The sequence below is a fragment of the Pongo abelii genome, chromosome 1, assembly GCF_028885655.2.
Source record: "Pongo abelii isolate AG06213 chromosome 1, NHGRI_mPonAbe1-v2.0_pri, whole genome shotgun sequence".
NCBI classification, from domain to species: domain Eukaryota; kingdom Metazoa; phylum Chordata; class Mammalia; order Primates; family Hominidae; genus Pongo; species Pongo abelii.
Genome location: NC_071985.2, coordinates 66,018,077 through 66,041,311, shown reverse-complemented (window position 1 = coordinate 66,041,311; position 23,235 = coordinate 66,018,077). Strand labels below are relative to the sequence as shown.

At 40.1% G+C, this 23,235-nt stretch overlaps 1 protein-coding gene across 6 annotated transcripts in view; it reads left to right on the top strand.

Moving 5' to 3' along the window:
• The window catches only part of RGL1 (ral guanine nucleotide dissociation stimulator like 1), a 301,446-nt gene that overhangs the window by 159,971 nt on the left and 118,240 nt on the right, over nucleotides 1-23,235 (top strand). For 3 of the 6 annotated variants that reach the window (XM_024242270.3, XM_054543832.2, XM_054544177.2), the window contains one exon: nucleotides 13,316-13,426. In XM_024242270.3, the coding sequence (XP_024098038.1) occupies nucleotides 13,316-13,426 (111 nt within the window). 6 annotated transcript variants of the gene reach the window in all.

Sequence of the window (23,235 nt, the reverse complement as noted above, 5' to 3'; positions counted from 1 at the left end):
CACTACCTGACTTTGAAATATACTACAAAGCTATAGTAACCAAAACAGTATGGTATTGGTTTAAAACAGACATATACACCAATGGAACAGAATAGAGAAATCAGAAATAAATCCTTGTCCCTACAGCCAACTGGCTTTTGACAAAAGCACAAAGAGCATACAATGGGGAAAGGATACTCTCTTCAGTAATGTGCTGTGAAAACTGGATGTTCATATGCAGAGGAATGAAACTAGATCCCATCTCTCACCACGTATAAAAATCAACTTCAAATGGATTAAAGACTTAAACATAATACCTAAGACTATAAAACTACTAGAAATGCTTTAGGACATTAGTCTGGGCAAAGATTTTATGGCTAAGACTTCAAAAGCACAGACAACAGAAACAAAAATAGATAAGTGGGACTATATTAAACTAAAAACCTCTGTACAGCAAAGAAAACAATCCACAGAGTGAAGAGACAACCTGTAGAATATGAGAAAGTATTTGCAAACTATTCATCTGACAAGGGACTAATATCCAGAATATATAAGGAACTCAAACAACTCAACAGGAAAAAACAAAACAAAACAATCCCATTGAAAAGTGGGCAAAGGATCTGAACAGACATTTCTCAAAAAAAGACATACAATTCGCCAACAGGTATGTAAAAAAAATGCTCAACATCACTAATCATCAGGGAAAGACAAATAAAAAAGAATGACTATTATCAAAAAGACAAAAAATAACAAATGCTAGTGAGGATGCAGAGGAAAAGAAACTCTAATACAGTGTAATGGAAGTGTAAATTATTATAACCATTATGGAAAACAGCATGGAGTTTGTAAAAAAAAAAACAACTAAAAAAAGAATTACCATGCGATCCAAAAATGTCACTACTGGGTATTTATCCAAAGGAAAGGAAATCAGTGTATCAAAATAAATTAGTATATCAAAGGGCTACCTGCACCTCCATGTATATTTCAGCACTATTCATAATAGCCACGATAGAGAATCAACCTAAGTGTACATCAGTGGATGAATGGGTAAAGAAAGTGTGGACACACACACACACACGAATACTATTCAGCCATAAAAAATGAAATTCTGTTATTTGCAGCAATGTGGATGGAGCTAGAGGTCAGTATGTTAAGTGAAATGAGCCAGGCACAGAAAGACAAATATTGCATGTTCTCACTCACGTGGGAGCTAAAAAAAAGTTAATCTCATGGAAAAGAATAGAATGATGTTTACCAGAGAGGCTGGAAAAGGTGGAGAGGGGGATGAAGAAGAGGTTGCTTAATAGGTGCAAAGGTACAGTTGGAAGGATTAAGCTCTAGTGTTTGATAACACAGTAGGGTGACTATAGTTAACAGTAATTTATTATATATTTTAAAATAGCTAAAAGATTATTTGAAATGTTCCCAACACAAATAAATGTTAAATGTTTGAAATGATGGATATCCTAATTACCCTGATTTTCTCACTGCACATTGTATACATGTATCAAACTATCACATGTACCTCATAAATATGTATCAATAAAAAAGTCCTCTTGTTCACACTGTTCATTTATCTTTTAAGAAAAATTTTTAAAAAATCTGCCACCTGGCTACTTTATTCCCACCTCATTTACCTGAACTATATGGTCCACTTCTCCAAACAAATATCATCTCTTTCCATCTCCTTTCAACGTGCCATTTGGAAGACTCCTCTTTCTTCCTCCCCGAACATATTTCTCTATTTCTTCAAAGGTAGTGGTTAATACAGCCTTAATAAAGGCTGAAATTACCTGGTCCTTTAAGAGCGAGCACCACTTGACTCATTTTCTCAGTGTCTCAGGGCTACATTGTTAGTCTGCCATGCTCTCTTAATCTGTACTTGGCTGATGTGTGGCTTTGTAACATCATGTAGTCATTTTCTTTATGCCTTTTCTCTGCTTTTAGAGTACAAGCAACTTTAAGGTAGAGACAATATCTAAGATTTATTTATATCATTCAACTGTAATTACTAAGTACTTGCTGATTTTGTTTTTTTGAGACAGGGTCTTGCTGCATTGCCCAGGCTGGTGTTGAATTCCTGGGCTCAAGTGATCCTCCTGCCTCAGCCTCCCTAAGTGCTGGGATTACAGGCATGAGCCACCATGTCCAGCCACACTTACTGAGTTTATAGCATGGTATCTATCTATATCAAATTATTTATTGAGCATCTGCTATGTGCTAGGCACAGTGTGAGGTGCTAGAAATACAGTGATGAGAAAAAACTGACATTACCCATGCTTTGATAGAGTTAACAGTCTAATGGGAGAAATGGGAGAAACAGACATTTATCAAATAATCATACAATTAGGTGTAAAATTACAACTGTGATAGAGCTACAAAGAGAGGAATATGGTACCATGAGAGCACATAATAGGGGTATTTAACTGAGGTGGGAGAGAATAGGGAAGGATGTCCCAAAGATGGAGAACCACATGAACAAAGGCTGTGTGAAGGGAGGGAGCCAGATATGTTCAAGACATTGAAAGAAGACTGGGGTGGCTGGAGCCCAGAGAGCATAGGTAGATTAGTGGAAGGAAGCTGAAGAGGTAGGCAGGGGCTAACCTAGGCAAGGCCCTATGGCATATGAAAAGGCTTTAGGTTTTTATACTCAGCAATGAGGAGCCACTGGAGGGATTTAAGAACAGGAAAGGATAGTATGGGGTTTTGAAAAGAGCAATGTGGTGTCACTGTGTGGAGGATAAATTAAAGTGGGCAAGAAAATCAAGCATGATGTTTTTCTATGTTGTGTAGCGACTCAGTAAATGTTGCTCATTGACTGAACAGTTTGTGGGGCTTATAGTTCTTGCTGTAATCTCTATATCATGACGTTTGGCTTCAAGCTAAAAAATCTTGAGCTACTCAAAATATGGGTCTAATTTTTAACATAGTCTCCTAAGCATTTGCAATTCATTGACCTAACATGTAGTAGTAACAGATAATAACAATGATGATGATAGACAACACTATCTAGTATCTAGAGTTTAGTATCTAGTGTCTAGATAATAGAAAACATTATGTATGCTGCTGGGCACTGTGCTAAAGGCATGATGTCAATTATCTCAGTTATAAGCCAATGAGGAAGGTGTTTGTATTTGTATTCCTTTTTTTTTTTTTTTTTTTTGAGATGGAGTCTTGCTCTGTCACCAGGCTGGAGTGCAGTGGCGCGATCTCGGCTCACTGCAACCTCTGCCTCCTGGGTTCAAGCAATTCTCCTGCCCCAGCTTCTCCAGTAGCTGGGACTACAGGCGCATGCCACCACACCCAGCTAATTTTTGTATTTTTAGTAGAGACAGGTTTTCACCATGCTGGCCAGGATGGTCTGGATCTTTTGACCTTGTGATCCACCTGCCTCGGCCTCCCAAAGTGTTGGGATTACAGGCGTTGAGCCTCTGTGCCCGGCCTGTATCCCTATTTTCTTAGAAATACGTTGTGCACATGTACTCTAGAACTTAAAATATAATTAAAAAAAGAAGAAATAGACTTAGAGGTGTTAAAGACCTTGCCTCAGGGAGAAGTGGTGGGTCTAGGACTCAAATCTAGTTGTCTCTAACTGCAGAGCCTTCACTCTTAGCTACTTTGTTATAGAAGTTCTAGTTTATCTTGGTTTTCAGTACCATTTCAATACCACTATTATGAAAAAGGAGACTCCTTCAGTCCCACAAAAAGATATGATTTGGCTAATTGCCCAGTAACTCCTTCCTCAATCTTGGTCAAAGCCTCCATGGCATCAGCTCACCCAGCTCCCATTCTGCAGATGTTTTATTACATGTCACACAACCTGGCATTATTTCTGAGTTGATGGTTGTATGTTTTGATCTTTTCAACCATGTGAACAAATTTCTGGCCGGCTGTCCTTTTTTCTTTTACAGAAATATATAATTAGATGAAGTAATAATGCTCATTAGCCCAAGTTACAAATAGTATTTCAGTATCCAACTTCCTCCTTAGGAAAGCATCATCACTGATTAAGAATAATTGCCAACAATTGGCTGGGCGTGGTGGCTCACACATGTAATCCTAGCACTTTGGGAGGCCGAGGTGGGTGGATCACTGGAGGTCAGGAGTTTGAGACCAGCCTGGCCAATATGGCGAAACCCCGTCTCTATAAAAAATACAAAATTAGCCGGGCATGGTGGTGGGCACATGTGATCCCAGCTACTTGGGAGGCTGAGGCAGGAGAATCACTTGAACCCAGGAGGCGGCAGTTGCAGTGAGCTGGGATGGCGCCACGGCACTCCAGCCTGGGTGAGAGAGCAAGACTCCGTCTCAAAAAAAAAAAAAAAAAAAAAAAAAAATTATTGCCAACAATTGGTGAACTATTAGTTGAAAAATGTTTGCTGTCATGGCCCCAGGAGCTCTCTGCCTTTGGCCTGCCATCTGCTAAGTGCTATTTGCTTGTTTCTTCTGTCTTCATTTTCTATACCCTAGGGCAACCTCTTCTTTAGTTGTAATACGTCTGCCTAAAGTGGGCTTGTAATTTGCTTGCCTAAATATAAAAACGTAATAACAGAGCATTGAGAATTTTTCACTCATACCTTATAGTATTTCTGTGCTAACTAATAAAATCAGCTTGGTCCCTCAGAAAATGGAAGCAACGGCTTACTGGTTAAGGAGTTTTCAGAGGACTGGTCATCTTTAACCAAACATGACTGGCTCTTTACCCTTTGCAAAGGAAGGTTGAAAGTTCAAGCAAAAAGCAGGTGAAACCACAGTTATCATAGCTAGGAACAACCATAGCAGAATGCCCAACTGATTCTGGAAAGCTGAAGACGGAAAGTTGATTGGTAAGCAACGCAGGCTGCAAACCTAAAGAATAGGGAGAAACATTTCATAGGGATATTGGAAGAAATAAATAGCTTTCATATTGTTGGAAGAAGGAATCAAGAAGTACCAGATTTATTTGCTTATGTCCTCCAAAAGTTTTTATGGATCTATAATCTTTATTATAGTTTATGAGTAAATTATTGCAAAAGGGCAATTATCAGTTTTGTTCAAAAGTCCACTACCAGTGAGTGGGAGAAGTTTCACATTAGTCTGCTTAGGTAGTGGTTATAGGTAAGTAGAGGCAATTTGTGCTCAGTAGTACTAAGGTGTGGAATGGAAATCCTACCCTCTCACTTATTTGTTTTTCTTTGCATGGTTATTATTATTATTGCCCTCTCAGGACTGCTTTCTTCTAAACATTTGACTGGGCATAGGACATTATAGTGCAGCATTCAGTTTGAGGATGACAAAGCCAAGGCCTTCTCATTTCTTACCATTTTATGTTGATATTGCCATCTTCAAGGCAAGTTTTCTTAAAAAACAACTTTATTGAGGTATGACTGAGATGCAGAATGCTGTACATATCTAATGTATACAACTTGGATGAGTTTGGGGATAAGTATATTCCCATGAAACCATAACCACCATCAAAGCCACAGATATATCATCACCTCCCAAAGCTTCCTCCTTCCTCCTTTATTATTATTATTATTACATTCTTTTTTGTGTGTGTGTACGTGAAGAACACTTAACATAAGATCTACCCTCTCAGAAAATTTTAAGTATATAATAGAGTATTGGTAGCTATTAGGCACTGTGTTATAGACCTGTAGTAGATCCCTAGAAGGTATTCATCTTGTATAATTGAAACTTGGCACTCTTTGACCATCACCACCACATTTCTCCCACCCCCTCACCCTGCCAATCACCATGCTACTCTGCTTCTATGACTTCAACTTAGATTCCACATGTACAGTATTTGTCTTTCTGTGTTTGGTTTATTTCACTTAGTATGTATTTCAGGTCCATTTATGTAGCCACAGATGGCAGGATTTCCTTTTTTTTTTTTTTGACAGAGTCTTGTTCTGTTGCCCAGGCTGGAGTGCAGTGGCACCATCTCAGCTCACTGCAAGCTCCGCCTCCCGGGTTTGTTATTCTCCTGCCTCAGCCTCCCAAGTAGCTAGGATTACAGGCACCCGCCACCACACCTGGCTAATTTTTTGTATTTTTAGTAGAGGCAGGGTTTCACCGTGTTAGCCAGGATGGTCTCGATCTCCCAACTTCGTGATCCGCCTGCCTCGGCCTCCCAAAGTGCTGGGATTACAAGTGTGAGCCACCATGCCTGGCCTCCTTTTTTTAAGGTTGAATAATAATTGTATCTGCAATATTTTGACTATTGCAAATAATGCTGCAATTAATATGGGAGTGCAGGTATCTCTTTGAGATACTGATTTAAATTCTTTTGGATAAATACCCAGAACTAGGATTGCTGGATCATATGGTAGTTCTATTTTTAATTTTTTAGGAATCACCATACTGTTTTCCACAGTGGCTGTACCAATTTACTTTCCCAATAATAGCGTATCAGGGCTCCTTTTTGTCTGCATCCTCACCAACACTTATTTGCTTTTTGATAATGGCCATCCCCACAGGTATGAGGTGATATCTCATTCTGGTTTTGTTGCATTTTCCTGATGATTAGTGATATTAAGCATCTTTTCATACACCTGTTGGCCATTTGTCAGTCTTCTTTGGAAAATTGCCTGTTCAAGTCCCCTGTCTCATTTTTAAAATCAGGTTGGTTAGTTTGCTGTTGAGTTGTATGCATTCCTTATATATTTTGGATATTAACCGCTTATCAGATATATGGTTTGTAAGACAAGTTTTTATTACATACTTATTTCAAAGTACAGTGTCCATTATACTTTCACTGTCCTTACTTTTCTGTTATGCAATATAATATCTTACCCAGGCAAAAGTATAAAGAACACTCAGGTTACAAACCAAAAGCAGTAAACAAATACAAAATTACATTAAAGGGAAATGGTGTGAGGGTAGAGAGAGGAGATACATTTTTATTCAATGCCTCCTATGTTCCAAGTACTCTATCAGATACTTTATATAGTATATCTCATTTAATCCTCATGATAAGCATGACAAGAGACAAATGAAGAAAATAAGGCTGTGAGAAGTGAGGGTCAGACTCTTGGTTGGCAAGTCATCTAGAGCTGGAATTTAAACTCATATGCCAAATGTCCCATCATTTACCCAGACACATAAGTATCACTCCATATCATCCTACATAAGTACATTCTGTCATAATTTTTGTATTTTTTACTTCTTCTTGCAGCCAGAGAGGTAGAATAAAATGTAGAAAAATGTGGTGTCATAGAGACCAATGAATACATAAATAAATGAATGAATGGGGCATATATATTGTATACTTCCATTTCTAGACAGACTCTATTAAAGAATCAGCACACCAGCTGCTTGCATTTGCTCTTTATTTATTGGCTCTGGTAAAACTGTAAAGCAAGAAAAATTTTTTTTTCTCCCCAGTTTGGTGCTCTTCCATACCTCTTTCCTCTTATATGCTAGAACTTTTCTGTTGTTACTGTCAGTGCACACCAAATATGGCAACACAAAACTATTCCTAGAACATACTAATGCTTAAATATAGATCTTCCCCTCCTTAGCAGATTTTCATGTATACAGTACATTATTGTTAACTATAAGCACAATGTACAGATCTCTAGAACTTATTCATCTTGCATAACTGAAACTCTGTACACACTGAACAGGAATTCCCCATTTGCCCCTCTCTCCAGCCCCAGGCAATCACCATTCTACTTTCTGCTTCTAAGAGTTTGGCTATTTTAGATACCTCATATAAGTGGGATCATGTAGTATTTGTCCTTCTGTAAGTGGCTTAGTTCACTTAGAGTAATGTCCTCAAGGTTCATCCACGTTGTTGCATATGACAGGATTTTCTTTCTTTTTAATACTTAATAATACCACATTTTCTTTATCCATTCATCTGTTGATGGACATTTAGGTTGCTTCCACATCTTGGCTATTGTGAATAATGGTGCAATGAACATGGAAGTGCAAGTATCGCTTTCAGATCTTGATTTATTTTGGGTAAATACCCAGAATTGAGATTGCTAGACTATATGGTAGTTCTCTTTAATTTTTTGAGGAACCTCCATACTGTTTTCCATAGTGGCTGCACCATTTTACATTCCTACTAACAGTGCACAAGGGTTCCAATTTCTCCCCATTCTTACCAACACTTGTTATTTTGTGTGTGTGTGTGTGTGTGTGTGTGTTTTAATAATGGCCACCTTAACAGGTTTGAGGTTACATCTCATTACAGTTTTGGTTTGCATTTTCCTGATGATTAGTGATGTTGAGCACTTTCTCATATATGTGTTGGTTGTTTGTATGTCTTCTTTGGAAAAATATCTATTCAGGTGTTTTGCCCATTTTTAAATTGGGTTTTTTTTTCTATTCAGTTGTAGAAGCTCTTAAAATATTGTGGGTATTAACCCCTTATTAGATACATGATTTGCAAATATTTTCTCCCATTCCATCGATCATTTATTCACTCTATTGATTGTTTCATTTGCTGCACAGAAGCTTTTTAGTTTGATGTACTTCCACTTCTCTAATTTTAATTTTCTTGCCTATGCTTTTGGTGTGATATCCAAGAAATCATTGCCAAGGCCAATATAATGAAGCTTTCCCCCTACATTTTTATCTAAGTCCTTTGTGTTGCTATAAAGGAATACCTGAGAGCAGGTACTTTATAAAGAAAAGAAGTTTATTTGGCTCATGGTTCTGCAAGCTGTACACAAGAAGCATGGTGCCAACATCTGCATCTGTTGAGGGCCTCAAGCCGCTTTAGTTCATGGCAGAAGGGGAAGGTGAGCCAGCGCATGCAGAGATCACATGGTGAGAGAGGAGGCAAGAGAGAGATGGGGGCCATACTCCTTGTAACAATCCGCTCTCACTGGAACTAATAAAGTGAGAACTCACACAATACCTTGAAGATGGCACCAAGCCATTAATGGGGGATTTGCCTCCATGATCCAGACACCTCCCATTAGGCCCTACCTCCAACACTGGGGATTAAATTTAACATAAGATTATGAGGGGTCAAACAAACCAAATTGTAGCAATTTTCTTTAAGGAGTTTTATAGTTTCAGGTCTTATGTTTAAGTCTGCAATCCATTTTGAATTGATTTTTGTGTATGGTGTAAAATAAATGTCCAATTTCATTCTTTTGCATGTGATCTAGTTTTTGTACAAATGTTTTCCCAGCACCATTTGTTGGAGAGATTATATTTTCCTTGTTGTGTATTCTTGGCATCCTTATTGAAGATCAGTTGACCACATATGCTTGGGTTTATGTCTGGGCTTTCTGTTCTGTTCCATTGATCTGTGTGTCTGTCTTTATGCCAGTACCATAAAGTTTTGATTACTGTGGATTTGTAATATGTTTTCAAATCAGGAAGCATGAGATCTCCAGCTTTACTCTTCTTTTTCAAGACTGCTTTGATTATTCAGGATCTTTCGTAGTTCCACATGAATTTTAAGGTTATCTTTGCTATTTCTGTCAAAAATACACTTGGGATTTTGGAAGGGATTGCATTGAATATACAGAAAGTTTTGGGTAATATGGACATTTTAACATATTAAGTCTTTCAACCCATAAACACGGGATGTCTTTCTATTTAGGTGTATCAGCAAAAAAACAAAAGCAAAAACAAAAAACCAAAAAACAAAAACAAAAACCAAAACCCTATAAACTAATAAATAAATTCAGTCAATTGCAAAATAAAGAATTAATGTGTTTCTATATACTAACAACAAACAATCTAAAAGTGAAATTTACAAAGCAATCCCATTTACAATAGTATGAGAATAAAGTACCTTGGAATAAACTGAACCAAAGAGATGCAAGTCTTGCTCTCTAAAAACTACAAAACATTCCTGATCTTTTAACAAAACTTAACCTATCCTCTCAAGACTCTGTTAGGTCACGGGAAGGCTAATGTGGTAAATAAACACCAACTGAGTTATAAATGGCTTACTGGTTTGCCTTCACACATATTGACCAGGAGTACTTTAACCCAAAGGTACAGGTAATAAGGTAATATGGACTGAACTGCCTACTGATGAAATATTTTTAAATGAATATTAAAAAATTTGTAAACTGCAACACACAATTGTTCTATCTAGCATAAAGTCTGTCTCTTTTTTTGCAGAACAGCATTTGTACAAAATTACATACATTGTGAGGTGTAAATACAAATAGTTATTCTTGGAAAACCTCTCTGAAATTTTAAAGTAATTCCATGAGAAGACATCATTTCAGATTTCCTAGTGTTGCATGCATAACACGCTTTTCAGTGAGTCTGGATAAATATGGTTTGGGAGGAAGTACAATAAGGAGGCAGTGGAGTTTTTTTGGATCACTTACCATGTGCTTGATGATTTGCATGCATTATTTCATTTGATCCTCTTTCAGACTCTTTCAGGTAGATGTTTGTCCCATTTTGCAGATGAGGAAATTAAGGCTTAGGGTAGTAGCATTCAGGTTCACTCACTGTAAGGCTGGATGTGAAGCTGTATCCACTTGGCTTGAAGCTAGTTCTTTTCCCTTTACACACTAGGTGGCCAGCCAGGGAATTGGAGTACAGAGAAAGGTGAGTAGATCTGAAACCTGAGTGGGGCCTTGTGAATTTAAGCCGCCCCGTCGGGGAAGGTTTCCCGGGAGAGTGAGGTTGAAGAAACTGCTTAATATCCCTGAAATGGAAACATATCAGTTACTGCCAAATGTGTAGCCAAAAATCAGGTTAAAGTAGTGGTGAAGTTAATCTTACAGGTTGTTTAACTGTCCTCAGTTGCATTTTGTGGTCTCCAAGATCACCTAATAGGTCCTCTAGAGGTGGGCCTGGGTTCCTGAGGACGGCTTAACAAGCAGGGAGGTAGGGCCTTCACATGATTTTCCTCTGGTTCCCAGCACCATTCTGCGCTGATCGTCATAGAAGGATTTAGTCTATATGTTTTTTGTTTGCTTGTTTTTTAAATTATAGAACAACCACTTCAGCTTGCTAAAAGGGCATCTCCTCTCTATGCAGTCACTGTACCCTTAGGTTCTGGTTGTATGGGGATAACCGGGCTGAATGACTTGTAGATGTTCTCAAGTGTCCACAGATCCTTTTGTTTTTCCTTAATGTGCCCTTGCTGTCATTTATTCTGCTCTCCTGGGAACATCGATACACTTGATTTGCTAAATTGTCAGCTCACGATATATTTACTATTAACCAAAACCCAGGCTTATGTCATAGTATGGCAATTAGTGGGAGACCTATTTTTTTTTTATTTGAAGGTGATTAAATTCATTTAGGGTGAATAGTATGAAAGACATGAGCCCTAAAGGTATTTGCAATTTGCATGGAATTCTGGCAGGTGTCAAGTTTGACTGCATTATCTGGTATCTCTTGCTGTTGACTTGTTAAAACTGGATCTAAAAAAATGTAATAATCTTTTATCCCTATAGCAGATCTTTCCATTATGATAAAACTCCTGCTGGTAGTCATCTGATGAAGAACTTTTCCCTGTGGCTATGATCCTACTGTGTCCCTACAGTACAGGCAACTCAACCCATGGTGGCTACTCACAAAGACTCACAGAACCTCCAGGACACTGTCAGTCCCAGAAAAACCTTACCCTGCTTTGTTCCCTTCCCACCCCCAATGGCCAGTTACTGGGTAATTGAGCCTTATCATAATGGGTGGTGAAAAGCCCAGCGCGATTTCCTGTTGGCAGTGTGCTGATGCAGGAGAGGATATAGCCCCTGGGCATGGTTTTGGAATACCCGGGTGTTCTCTGACCTTATCCTCTGTCCTAATGAAAAACTTCCTGGCTTCTAGTATTGCGGCTCTCATTGGGGTCATTCTGACTTAATTATTCTAAAATCAAAATAGATAATAGGCAGAGAGTGGAAGTTTTTCGGACTTTCTCCTTCCATTGTTTTAGCGAAGGAAGAAGACACACACAAATCCTCCATCCCACACTCAGTTCTATTTTGGCACCTGGTGACCGTCAGGAAAACCTGATAAACTTGAAAGTGTTGTTTCCCAATCACCTTCAGAACTGGAGAAACGCTTTCATGCTGACTTTATCCATGGGACTGAAGAAAGGGAGAGTGTGCTCACAAGCACAAACAGGAAAGCCTTACATCACGGAGTGGCGTGGGGAGGAGTCTGCTCCTCGCTTGCTCGCTCGCTCGCCGCGCTCCCTTTGTGGCCCGAGTCGCGCGCACCGGCGGCGGCGGGGGCAGCGCGGCGCGTGTCTGTGCGCGGCGGCCGCTCGGGACTGGGACCCGGGCGAGGCGCCGCGGGGCTGAGCCCAGCAGACACTGCGTTGGCCTCCGAGCAGGGCGCATCATGCAGCGTTCGCGCACCGGAGAGAAAACTGAGAATGAAATTGCTTTGGCAAGCTAAAATGGTAACGAGAGCTCTCTGCCTTCTCCCGAGGCTTCTCTGGTGGGGAATCTTCTCCCGCTTTCGCTGGGCGTGTTTTGGACTCCCTCGGAGTGAACGAAGCAATCCGATTCCATACTTGTGAGCTAAAGCTCTCTCACTCCGCTTTGTATTCCTCTCTCTCTGCGTGTCTTCTCCCTTTCAACCATACCTACTTTCTCAGCAATTGCCTGTGGTGTGTCTGGGGCAGATGCATGTCAGGAGGGGGAGAACTTTGAAGGAAAAAGAACTGTTAGTGTGGGTGAACCGCGGAGCGCTTCTGCGTCCCGGCGGCTCTTTAACACAAACCTCAGGTTTAGCTGGGGACATGGAAATCCGGGGGGTCGCTGCACAGATTTTAGTAGAAGCTGCCTGATGATGTGTTGCTTTTTCTGCACTTGCCAGATTATTTTACGGAAATAAAAACTTTCCACCCACGCTAACTTTGTGGGCTCCAAAACAATGATGAGAAAAGACAAGCAAACCACTTCAATTCCAAAGGAGTGAGGACTCTTGGCATTTTAAGCACTTGTTTGTGTCTAAGTTTAAAATCTGGTTTCTTCAATGACCGAGCCACTCTAAAAAGTACAAACTTATTCTTTTCTTTTTTTCTTTTTCTTTTTTTTTTTTTTAACAAAGAATTATTTTTCCTTTCACTTAAGGGGGACAAGTTAATCAGGACTCAACTAGTTTCTTTGTAAAGAAAAAGAAAGACTTCAAAACAAACTATTTAAGATATGTGAGCAAGTCTAGGAGAAATAACTAAATGGAAAAGTCAGGGGATCCTGATACCACAGGAAGGGGCTGCAAGCCAAGAAAATCTCAGCATTCCCTCTATCAAAATGTGTCTTGTATTGCTCGGATTGTAATATTTATTTTGAACAGCCCATCTTGTGCCCTGAGTGCTGTTGTAAGCAGCAAGGCAGCTGGGATAGACTGTGGTTAGCAGAGAGGAAAAAAATACTCTTTTTCTTTCTCTTTATCCCGTCCCTGGCAGAGCTCGATTCAGGACTGGGGTGAAGAGGTAGAGGAAGGAGCTGTTTACCATGTCACCCTCAAAAGAGTCCAGATTCAACAGGCTGCCAATAAAGGAGCAAGATGGCTAGGGGTGAGTAAAGCTGGCGAGATGGTGAACTTTGGAATTTCAGTGTCTGTCGTTCTGTGAATATCATTATTATTTAACAGAGGCAGGCTTTTTTTTTTTCCTCTTTTCGCTTTAAAAAGGAAAATGCTAATGACCAAGTGTTTGCACTAGCTGAACAGGTCTCTTTTTGTATTTAATGTTTTCAAAAGCATCTTCCCTAGGTTTGTCAATAATTCAGAACCTCTTAGAAACATCTTGAGGTCTTTGGCAAACAGATTGGGGGTGGAGTGGCAGAAAATGACACACAGAATACAGGCCCAGAGAGCAGCACTCTCTTAGACAAGAGCCATAAGCAGCTTTGCCCAGAAGCCACCCTTGTCTCTCTCTGCCCTCCCCCAGTTGATGCTGTCAGTGTCTGCCTTGCTCCTATATCTCTAGGAGGTACCCAGACTGCTCAGGAGACAGAGCATTCCAATTCTGCATCCTTTGAGGGGTGGTAGATTTCCTATTGTGATCTCTTTTCTATATCTTAGGAGGAGGCAAATGGATGCTTAGTACCCACTACTTTGTGTGTAGAGTGGTGGGCCTTTGGAAAAATGCTGCTTCTGTAAACAGGACTCTTTTCCACTGAGATTGTAAAATATTGGGTGAGGTCATGCAAGTTTGTAGGTATCACCTAGTAGATCCTTCAACACACCCCAAATAAAGCAAATGTGAGAAATGGAAAGCTCAGCGACAGGATCACTATTTGGGCAAGTGTCAAACATGTGGAAGAATGAAGGGATTCTTGATCTGGAAGGAGAAGTAGTTCTCAGACCAGGCGGTGAGAGACGACCCAAAAAGCCTTGAGAAAGAAAATAATGGTTGGCTGAATAGAGGGCATGGATTGTGATTTCACCTGGCTAGCCTTATTCTAGCCGATGGGCTTCAGAGTGTTGAAGATTTATGCACTTACATCCCATCTTTAGCAGCCTGGAGTCTCTGAAAATTCAGAATATTTTGAGCAGCATTCAAAGGTGGAGTGTGAAGGAGGATAGGACACAAAATTGCACAGGGCCTCCTGTTAAGAGTAGTGGTAACGTGTTACTTGTAACTCCAGGGAGTTTAAGGCAGGATGGTGGCCCATGGCCGGCAGCAATCACTTCCTCTGCCATGAGTCTGCTGACACAGGCTTTCACTGCTTTGGGCTTCCCCAGCTGCTTCAGCTCAGGCCTTTCCTGCTACTGTACTTTGGGCCAAGGTATCACCCATGAGGGCCATAAACTGTTAATGACATCTGCAGGTGTGGTCTGGAAAGATAGGAGCCTTCCAGCAAGACCTAGAGGTCTTCACTTACCAAGTACCTACCTTACTCAGAATATGATTTTAAAATTAATTATGTACATCACCAGCAGACCTGATAGGGAAAGCAGAACTAGAGTTCTGACAAGTCATCACTTTGTTTTTGGTGGTTGTGTGTATGTATTTTATTTAAATGTGGCGTCCATGTGGTTTGGCCTCTAGCTATTTCAGAATGATTCACAACTTCTGAACCAGTTGTCTTCAAAAGGGCCATTACATTTTTTTGGTATCAGGTTATTCCTCTCTTTCTAATGAGACTGACATTGCTTGGGTGACTGTTTTAGTTTTTAGCCATATACAACATTAGTTATGAGTAAGTCATTGGAAATGGAGGGGTTCACTCTGTAGGCCCCACATCTACAAACTGTCATGTATTTAGATGCTCAGAGTTATTTAGTAATCCCCACTGACTGTTCTCTTCACTAGACTTCACTTCTTTTCTTCTCTCTCCCTTCTCTCAGTGTTCTCAAATTTATACAGAGTTCAGAGTTAATTCACCCTGGATTCAACAGTAGATATGAAATATTGAGAAGGAGGATAATGTGAAAAGATTGGCTCTAGTTAATGGAGGAATCTGTCCCCCTCGCCCCCATTTCAACAAAGTGTGATTTACTGCTACCAGCCTACTTCTTTATTGCAAGTTCCTAGGGGCTCTCCAGCTCTAATCTACATGTTTTCTTGTCTTAGGTGTCCTGTTGGGAAGTTCTGTTTTTGTCCGTGAAAATTCCAGACTTAATTAAATGTGACTCAACCCATTGAGCCATAGCAATTACAAACCTTTCTCTTTAGAACTGAGTGGCTTCCCCATGTTTGTTTTCCTGTATTCCAGTACCCTTTCAAAATTCTTCAAAGTAACTAGTTTCAGAGTTACTAGAGAATGGGGTCAGGTGAGGAAATTATTGCAGTATGACAACAACCTTCTCAGGAAGATGGTGTTGTGATGATCTCTCTCTCTTTCTCTCTCTCTCTTTTTTTTTTAACATGAGGAGACTAATGCCCAGAGAGGTTAAATTGTTTGCCAGGGTCACACAGCGATGAAGTGGTAAACACCAGATTCAAATCCAGATGGTTGGCTCCTTGTTGTGAAGAATTTCCTGGGACCTTAAGGCTGTTTCCATAGTAGTAGAAAAGAACATTGGCTCAAAAGACTGAGGATGCTTTGGCTGTGCTTTTCCCTAATGTTGCAAGACTTGAGAGATGTAACTTTCTTTTCTTCATGTCTAGAATGATAACTTGAGCTGCAAATTGAGATATTTGTTGTGAGGTTATGATCTCACTGATAAACTCCCCATTTTGGAGGTTTAAAGCAGGGTGCATCGAAGATATGAAGATACGTATGAGGTTATGTAGCACATGAGGGTAGGCATAGCTTTGTTACGTGTCTGTAATGCTTATTCCAAATGCCTAAAAGATGCAACCTAATTTTTGTATTTTCTAGTATTCAGATCTCAAAACATAATTAAGATTCAATTTTGGGGAGGAGAGCAAAATAATTACATATCCTCAGATGTGAAGTATTATACAGTCCAAAACATTTAGGTCATTCTTTTTTATTTTGTCTGTTAAATTCTGTGTTCAGTTGATCTTTTAAAGTAAAACTCTGTGTTTGGATAACTACAACCAAGTATGTCCCAAGCCCAGTTTACTTGTATGTGCAGCTGCATCCTTGCCCATTGACAGTGAGATTATGTTGGCAACTTTGAAAAACCAAATATTATTGAAATGCTGACCCATTTTCCCTTTACAATAACATCTTTGGCTGGGATAATTTTACCCACCTATAATTCTCGAAGAAAAATGACTTCAATTATGTCACAAAATTTTAAAAATCTTAGGATTGGAAGAGACATTAAAGAGCAATTCCGAGCCTAGCACAGTGGCTCATTCTTGTAATCCCAGCACTTTGAGAGGCCAAGGCAGGCTAATTTGCTTGAGGCTGGGAGCTCAAGACCAGCCTGGGCAACATAGCAAGACCCTGTCTCTACTGAAAAATAAAAAATAAAATTAAAAAATTAGCTGAGTGTGGTGGTGTGTGCCTGTAGTCGCAGCTACTTGGGAGGCTGAGGTGGGAGGATCACGTGAGCCGGGGTGGTCAAGGCTGTAGCGAGCCATGATTGCACCACTGCACTCTAGCCTGGGTGACAGAGTGAGACTCTGTCTCTTAAGAAGTAATTTCACCCAGACATTCACTTATCTTGTGATTTTTGGAAGAGCAAAGTGTCAAAACTTGTTATGTGTCTTTGGTCCCAGTGTTGTGGTTTTATATGGATAGTGAATAATGTGGAAATGAGTTAAGAAAATATCAGTATCCTCTGGAAGCAGGAAGTGTAGCATTTCAGGATGCATACTTAAAGGGACAGAGGAAAAGAATTCAACTGTTAGGGAAGGGCTTTGGTGTCAAGAGTTCATGCTGTTGTCTTCAGAATATGACAGACTCAGGGTCCAAAAAACATGTCAGCCTAAGATAAGTTCCAAGTGAGGATATTTGTTTTACAAGCAGGATTGTGAGTGCTAGGTCACTTCTGCAAAATTTGTGGTCAGTGGAATGATCAGTGGTTAGTCACATGGCTCTTCTTAGTCCTGTACTTCTGTGGTCATGGAGTCCTTGTGGTGGGGCCCTGGGGCCTTTCTGCCCTGTGTCCAGTATTTGTCACACCGTTTCCTACATAGGCTCTTGATAAATGTTTGTGGGACTGAGTTGAAATGCAAGATAGATGGGAGTTTGGTAAAGAGAGTGAAATAGAATGGAGAAAGTTGAATATATGTAGAAATAAAAGAACCTAGAAACATTAGGTTATAGAATGTGGCGTTTGGGCAAATTGTGGCCAATCGTGGGTTATGCGGGGACCGTGGTAAGATAACCATTTGTCACATCTTGATTGAGAATTTGACTCTCACTTGGATGTTCTATTCGGATTGACTCTACCTGGCATTTTCGTGTTGTTGCTATCCATGTTGCCTTCAAATGGCATACAGTTCCTGGAGTTTTCAGCTAATTTCACTTCTGGGAACCTTCTCTAATCCCCCAGCTCTGGATGAGGCATCCCTTCTGTGTGCTCCAGAGGCATTCTGCATCTCCCTGTCGTGCGTTTACCTCACTCTGTTGTAATTGCCTGTTTACTTGTTTGTTATCTTCCGTTAGACTGTAAGCTTGCAACCATGGCCATCTAGTTGGCAGAAACTCAATACATGTTTGTTGAATGAATAGGTCATGCCTCATCCTTCTTTGGGGGACTAATATTGTTTTTATAAGTATGAATGCATAGTTGGTTCTCATTTAAAACAAAGTCTACATGAAGATGTTCACTTACAAAGAAGAAGAAAGGGGCATGGGAGCAAGAAAAATCAATTAGATAATGATTATAGCTGTCTTACACCCATTCAGGAACAAAGCAGGGCACAAAGGTATCAATTATTCATTTTAATGAACATTCTCCAGTGCCTTTTAAAACCAAGAGGTCCAGTTGTACTTCTCTTGCTGCTGAATGTTGAAGAAAAAAAAGGCAATGCATGAGTTAAAAAGCATTGGCTAGCATTACAATTATGTGTGGTTGGAAAGTGCAGGAGTGGGATTCTAGAATTGTAAGGAGATAAGCCCTAGAGGAGCCTTTAGTTTATAGTTGGTCATCCTTGTTTTCATCTAGGAAAACAGGCCCTTGGGTTGCATTGTATGTGTCTATTGGAATGTTTAATTTAGGCTTTAGAAAGTAGATTTCAGAATTTAGCAGCTATGTGTAAATGAACCAACTGGTATTTTAAATTTTGACCTTAGAAACATGTTTTTAAAATTATTAATCCAATGATAGGGTAGCCTCTACCAATCAAGAAAATATAATAAATTTAAATTGCCTGAGATATTATTACACTGGACCCTTTTGGTGCTGGTGCTTTCAAATTCTGTTGGGATCTGTGTTAGGAATATGTGACATGTAATCAAGAATATCCATTTCAATTCACCAATCCAGGGAATACTCAGCTGAGTTCAAAATACATGTCAACTCCCAGCAAGTACATAATGGCATAAATATAAGAGGCACATTAATTCCTTATACTTAAAAGTGTATATTCTGTTAAAACAATTTCATGAACATATTTTATTATTATTTCTGTGAAATTATAAAGAAAAAGCCTCTTGGAGTTTTACTCTTAGAAAGAAAATGAGAGAAATAAGGTAAATGCTGTGCCTTTTCACTTTAGAGCTTAGCTGGAATTTGTCACTGCCCAATTCCACTCCTTTTAGTTTCCTTTGCCCATGGTATATGTGTCTCTTTAAGCTTCCCCCTTCTAAATAATCAGAATTTTTTGACTGTCTTACGTATTTTATGTTAAGATATGCAAAAACACACTACATAGTAAAACATTCTAATTTGTACCATCATATTCTTTTTACATAAAAAATTAATTTCTATAAACAGAGCAAGAAAAGTTTTGGTTAAATGGGGGAAGATAAGAAATGTTACTTCATTCCACCAGAGAAGCTCAGCTCTGTGTCTGGGTTGCCAATGGGTGTGGCTATCTCGAGACGTAGAGTTGATTTGGAGTTCTTTGGAGATTTTGGCAGTTTCTTGGTCATTTGCTAGTAAACACATCCAGTGTGAACTCCCTCACTGCTGTTGCATATTTCTATATGATTCTGTCATTTGCATTTGAACCTGCTAACCTCTCCTTCCATATGATTCATTTATTCATCAAAAGCCTGCTTTATGCCAGGCACCATGTTAAATCTCGAGAATACAAAGTAAAATACTCCTTGTTCTAGAGGAACTTACAAGTAAGTGAGGGAGACAAAGTTGAATTAATTACAATATATTGTGGCAAGTGTGACCATTGCTAGGGGAGCCCAGAATCAGGGGCATTTAAATCAAATGTGAGTGACAGGTGGGCAGTCCAGGAGGGCTGCACAGAGGAGAGGGCTCTTCAGTGGCGAAGTGACAGATGAGTCGGAGTTAAATAAGGGCTGGGACCCTGGGGGCCAGCATTCCAACTAGAGAGCACAGCCTGTGGGAAGGCGTGGAGGCCTGAAATGAGACTTCCCCTGTGAGGCTCAGCCTGGGGAAGAGATAAGGGAACCTGGTGGGAAAGGGAGCGGAAAGGGGGCTGGAGAGACAGGCATGAGTCGTGTCACCAAGAACCTGGAATGCTAAGCTATGGAATCTGCTTCATCTTTAATGTTAGCATAGTCATTGAGTTTTAAGCAGAGTGGCATGGTCAGATTTGCATTTTAGAACAGTGACTGACAGCTGCAGGGGAGATGCATCGGAAGGGAGCCAAACTGGAGCACGGGGACCCAGGAGGAGGCTTTCTTTAGTGGTAATGAGGTGAAGAAAGGGATGAGGACCTGACTGAAGCTGTGGCGGCAGAGTGGACAAGGTAGGTGGGGATGAGTGTAGGCGGGGCACAGGGCGAGGATTGCCGGTGGGCACACTGGTTTCAAAGAGCAGGTCAGCAAAAGGCTTTCTGGAGTCAGTGTTGTCCTCTTCTCACTGGGTGAAATGCACTGGGGACTTCAAGTCAGCCTTCCTCCATATACACTAGCAAATGCCTGCGTTCGTGTCAGAAGGCTTGGCAGAAAAACCAGATCCAGGCATGCCTGATGTGTCATGTCTAGAGACGAAATCTCAGTTTAGGCTCACCATGAACAAGGCAGAAAGCACTGCTTGACTTCTCAAATTCCAGAGAACTTTGCAGAGCTGGTGGTTTCTTTTTCTTTCTTCCTTTCTTTTTTTAAAGTCTTCTGTTTCCCTACAAACCAAACAAATTGAATCTGCAGACCATGGAGAGAGAATAAATATGGAACCTGCAGGATTATGATTACAGAGTTGTATTTTAGAAAACAGCAGTTAAACTTATAATTGTGTTGTTAGGGACACAAGAAATTTTATGGTTAGGTGTCCTGGTCTTTTTCCATCTTCCTACACAATGTGTTTAAATTCTGTCTGGTACTCTTTATCCTAGCAGCGGACATTACTGTTCTTAAAGGGTCACTCTGATTGCTAATTCTCACTCCTTGTATAAAAGAAAAATTTCAGTAAGATAGGATACTTCCCTAGTTTACTGCTACCACCTCTCAGTCTCACTCTCTCACTTAAATACACACACAGCCTATATATTAAAATGTCTTTTCACATTTTATTTTTTAGGATTTGGTTCACCTTATAATGTCACTTATGGCCTCTTCTATATAATTAATCAAAGCTTGATTTTGTCATGTTTCGCTTGGTTTCCCTTAATTGTGTCATTATTGAGATTGTTTGATTGACTTTACTCGGAGAACTGCTTTTAGTTTAAAAAGGAATAAAAACAGAGGAAGAAAGGAAGGACTAAAAGGAGAACAAGCTTGCAACATTGGGTGGAAGACACCACCTTGTAGGAAGCTCAGTTAGTCTCGTACAGAGAGAGAGAGAATCTTGTCATTTCCCACTGATCCTTTTGTCTTGTCATTGTAGAAATACCTGTGTCTTTCCACTGATGTGACTGCATATGTTTCCCAATGCTTTGGGCCTCTGCTTGGCTTCTTTCCTCAAAGCCACCTTCTCCTTTATGTTATGCAGCATATGACTTCTGAGGATAACAGTGGTGGTGGTTGGGGGTGGGGTGTTGCTGGTGGTTCTAGATCTTTTTTAAACTCTCACAGACTCATTACCCTACATTTTCTAGCATTTAATTGCTTATGCCATCTGTGGTCCATTCATTTGAATTTGTTTCAGCACAGTTAATCTAATCCTATGTAAACTCCCCCAGAAGTTTTTTATGTTTTTCTTTTCTGCAAAGAATTCAGCAATTCAACTTTTTTCCCTTGTTTCCTGCTGTTTTAAATACTCATTTTCGTCTTTTATAAAAATGAAGCCAAGGCTGAGTATTTCCAGTTTCTTAATTCTGAAGACAATTTGAAGGCAAAAAGCAAACCTTTTCTGCTAAGGGTAAGATGTCTTCGGTCAGTCATATCAACTGAATCTCTCCGCAACCCTCTTGCTAGTAATTCTGCCATAGTTATGTGCCATTCTTATTATGCCCATAACTTCTGTCACTAATGGTGATGGAGCTAGAGTCTGTGGACAATATTTATCTGAGAAAAGAACATTTAAGTATGTAGGTAAAAATAACTGAAACTGGATTAGACATTGGCTAAAAATAAAATGCTTTATAGTCATGACTTTTCCAATTAAAATTGCAATACTTGGCTGAGCGCAGTGGCTCTCACCTGTAATCCCAGCACTTTGGGAGGTCCGGATGGGTGGATCACTTGAGGTCAAGAGTTCAAGACCAGCCTGGCCAACGTGGTGAAAACCCACGTCTCTACTAAACATACAAAAGTTAGCCAGGCATGGTGGCATGTACCTGTAATCCCAGCTGCTGGGGAGGTTGAGGCAGGAGAATCGCCTGAACCTGAGAAGTGGAGGTTGCAGTGAGCAGAAATGGTGCCACTGCACTCTAGCCTGGGCAACAGAGCGAAACTCCATCTCAAAAAAAAAAAAAAACTAAAACAAAAACTAAATTGCAATACTTGAAATTGTTTATTGAGATAAATGATACTCCTAAATAGAAAACTGAGGTAATTGAAGCATTTGGTTAGTTTGTGAAGCACAGGGAAAAGACTTGCCACTTTCTGTCCAAAGGCTGATTCCTTCTAAAGACATGACACAATAAACATGTCTGTTTTTCAAATGACTTTAAGGCCCAGAGCCATCAAAGCCTGGCTAGGGAATTAGCTCAGCTGGGGACTTCGTAGACACTGGCACCTCCTGGCTGCTTTTCATTTTCAGGGGTATGTTCAGCAGGAGCCCTGGAATAGGGAGGTAGCTTAGTGCAGTGGTCAAGAACCTATGCTTTAGAGCCAGACTTCCATGCAAAACTCACCTCTACCACATGTGAGCTATACAGGCCTGAGCTGTGAAGTTACTTAACCTCTCTAGGCCTGAGCTCCTTGCCTGTAAAGGGGAGAATAGCAGTGCCTTCCTGATGGAATGACTGTCAGGAGTAAATGAGTTATGTATGTAAGGTGCTCGGCACAGTGCCTAGGATATGGTGTGCACTCAACTCACTGAGTGGTGGGGCTCTCGTCAGCACCCCCACTGTCAGGGCCCTCTAGAACCCTGCCATGGAACCTTGGAGAGACCTGGGTGGCTTTCTTACATGGACCCCCTGAAGCTTGGTGTTATATGTAACCCCAGATTGCTTAAGAAACAGTATTAGCAAGGTTTTAGGACATGTCATTAACATCCCTCTCTCATTTTGTACATTTGAGAGGAAGGAACAATCATGGCAGGGTTTAGTAATCCTTGTATATTAGAAATAACATCTATTGTATTTTATGTCTCTGGCTTCTTGCATAATGAAAGACTGCATTATTCCTTGGGCTCCAACATTTTGCATTTGAAATTCCTTCAGTTTTTCTAAAGTAATTTGTTGGTATTATTTTTATGCTTTAAAAAATATTTTATTACTTAACAGTGGGCCATATTCTGTCTTCTGTTTTGCCATCTCTGACAGAA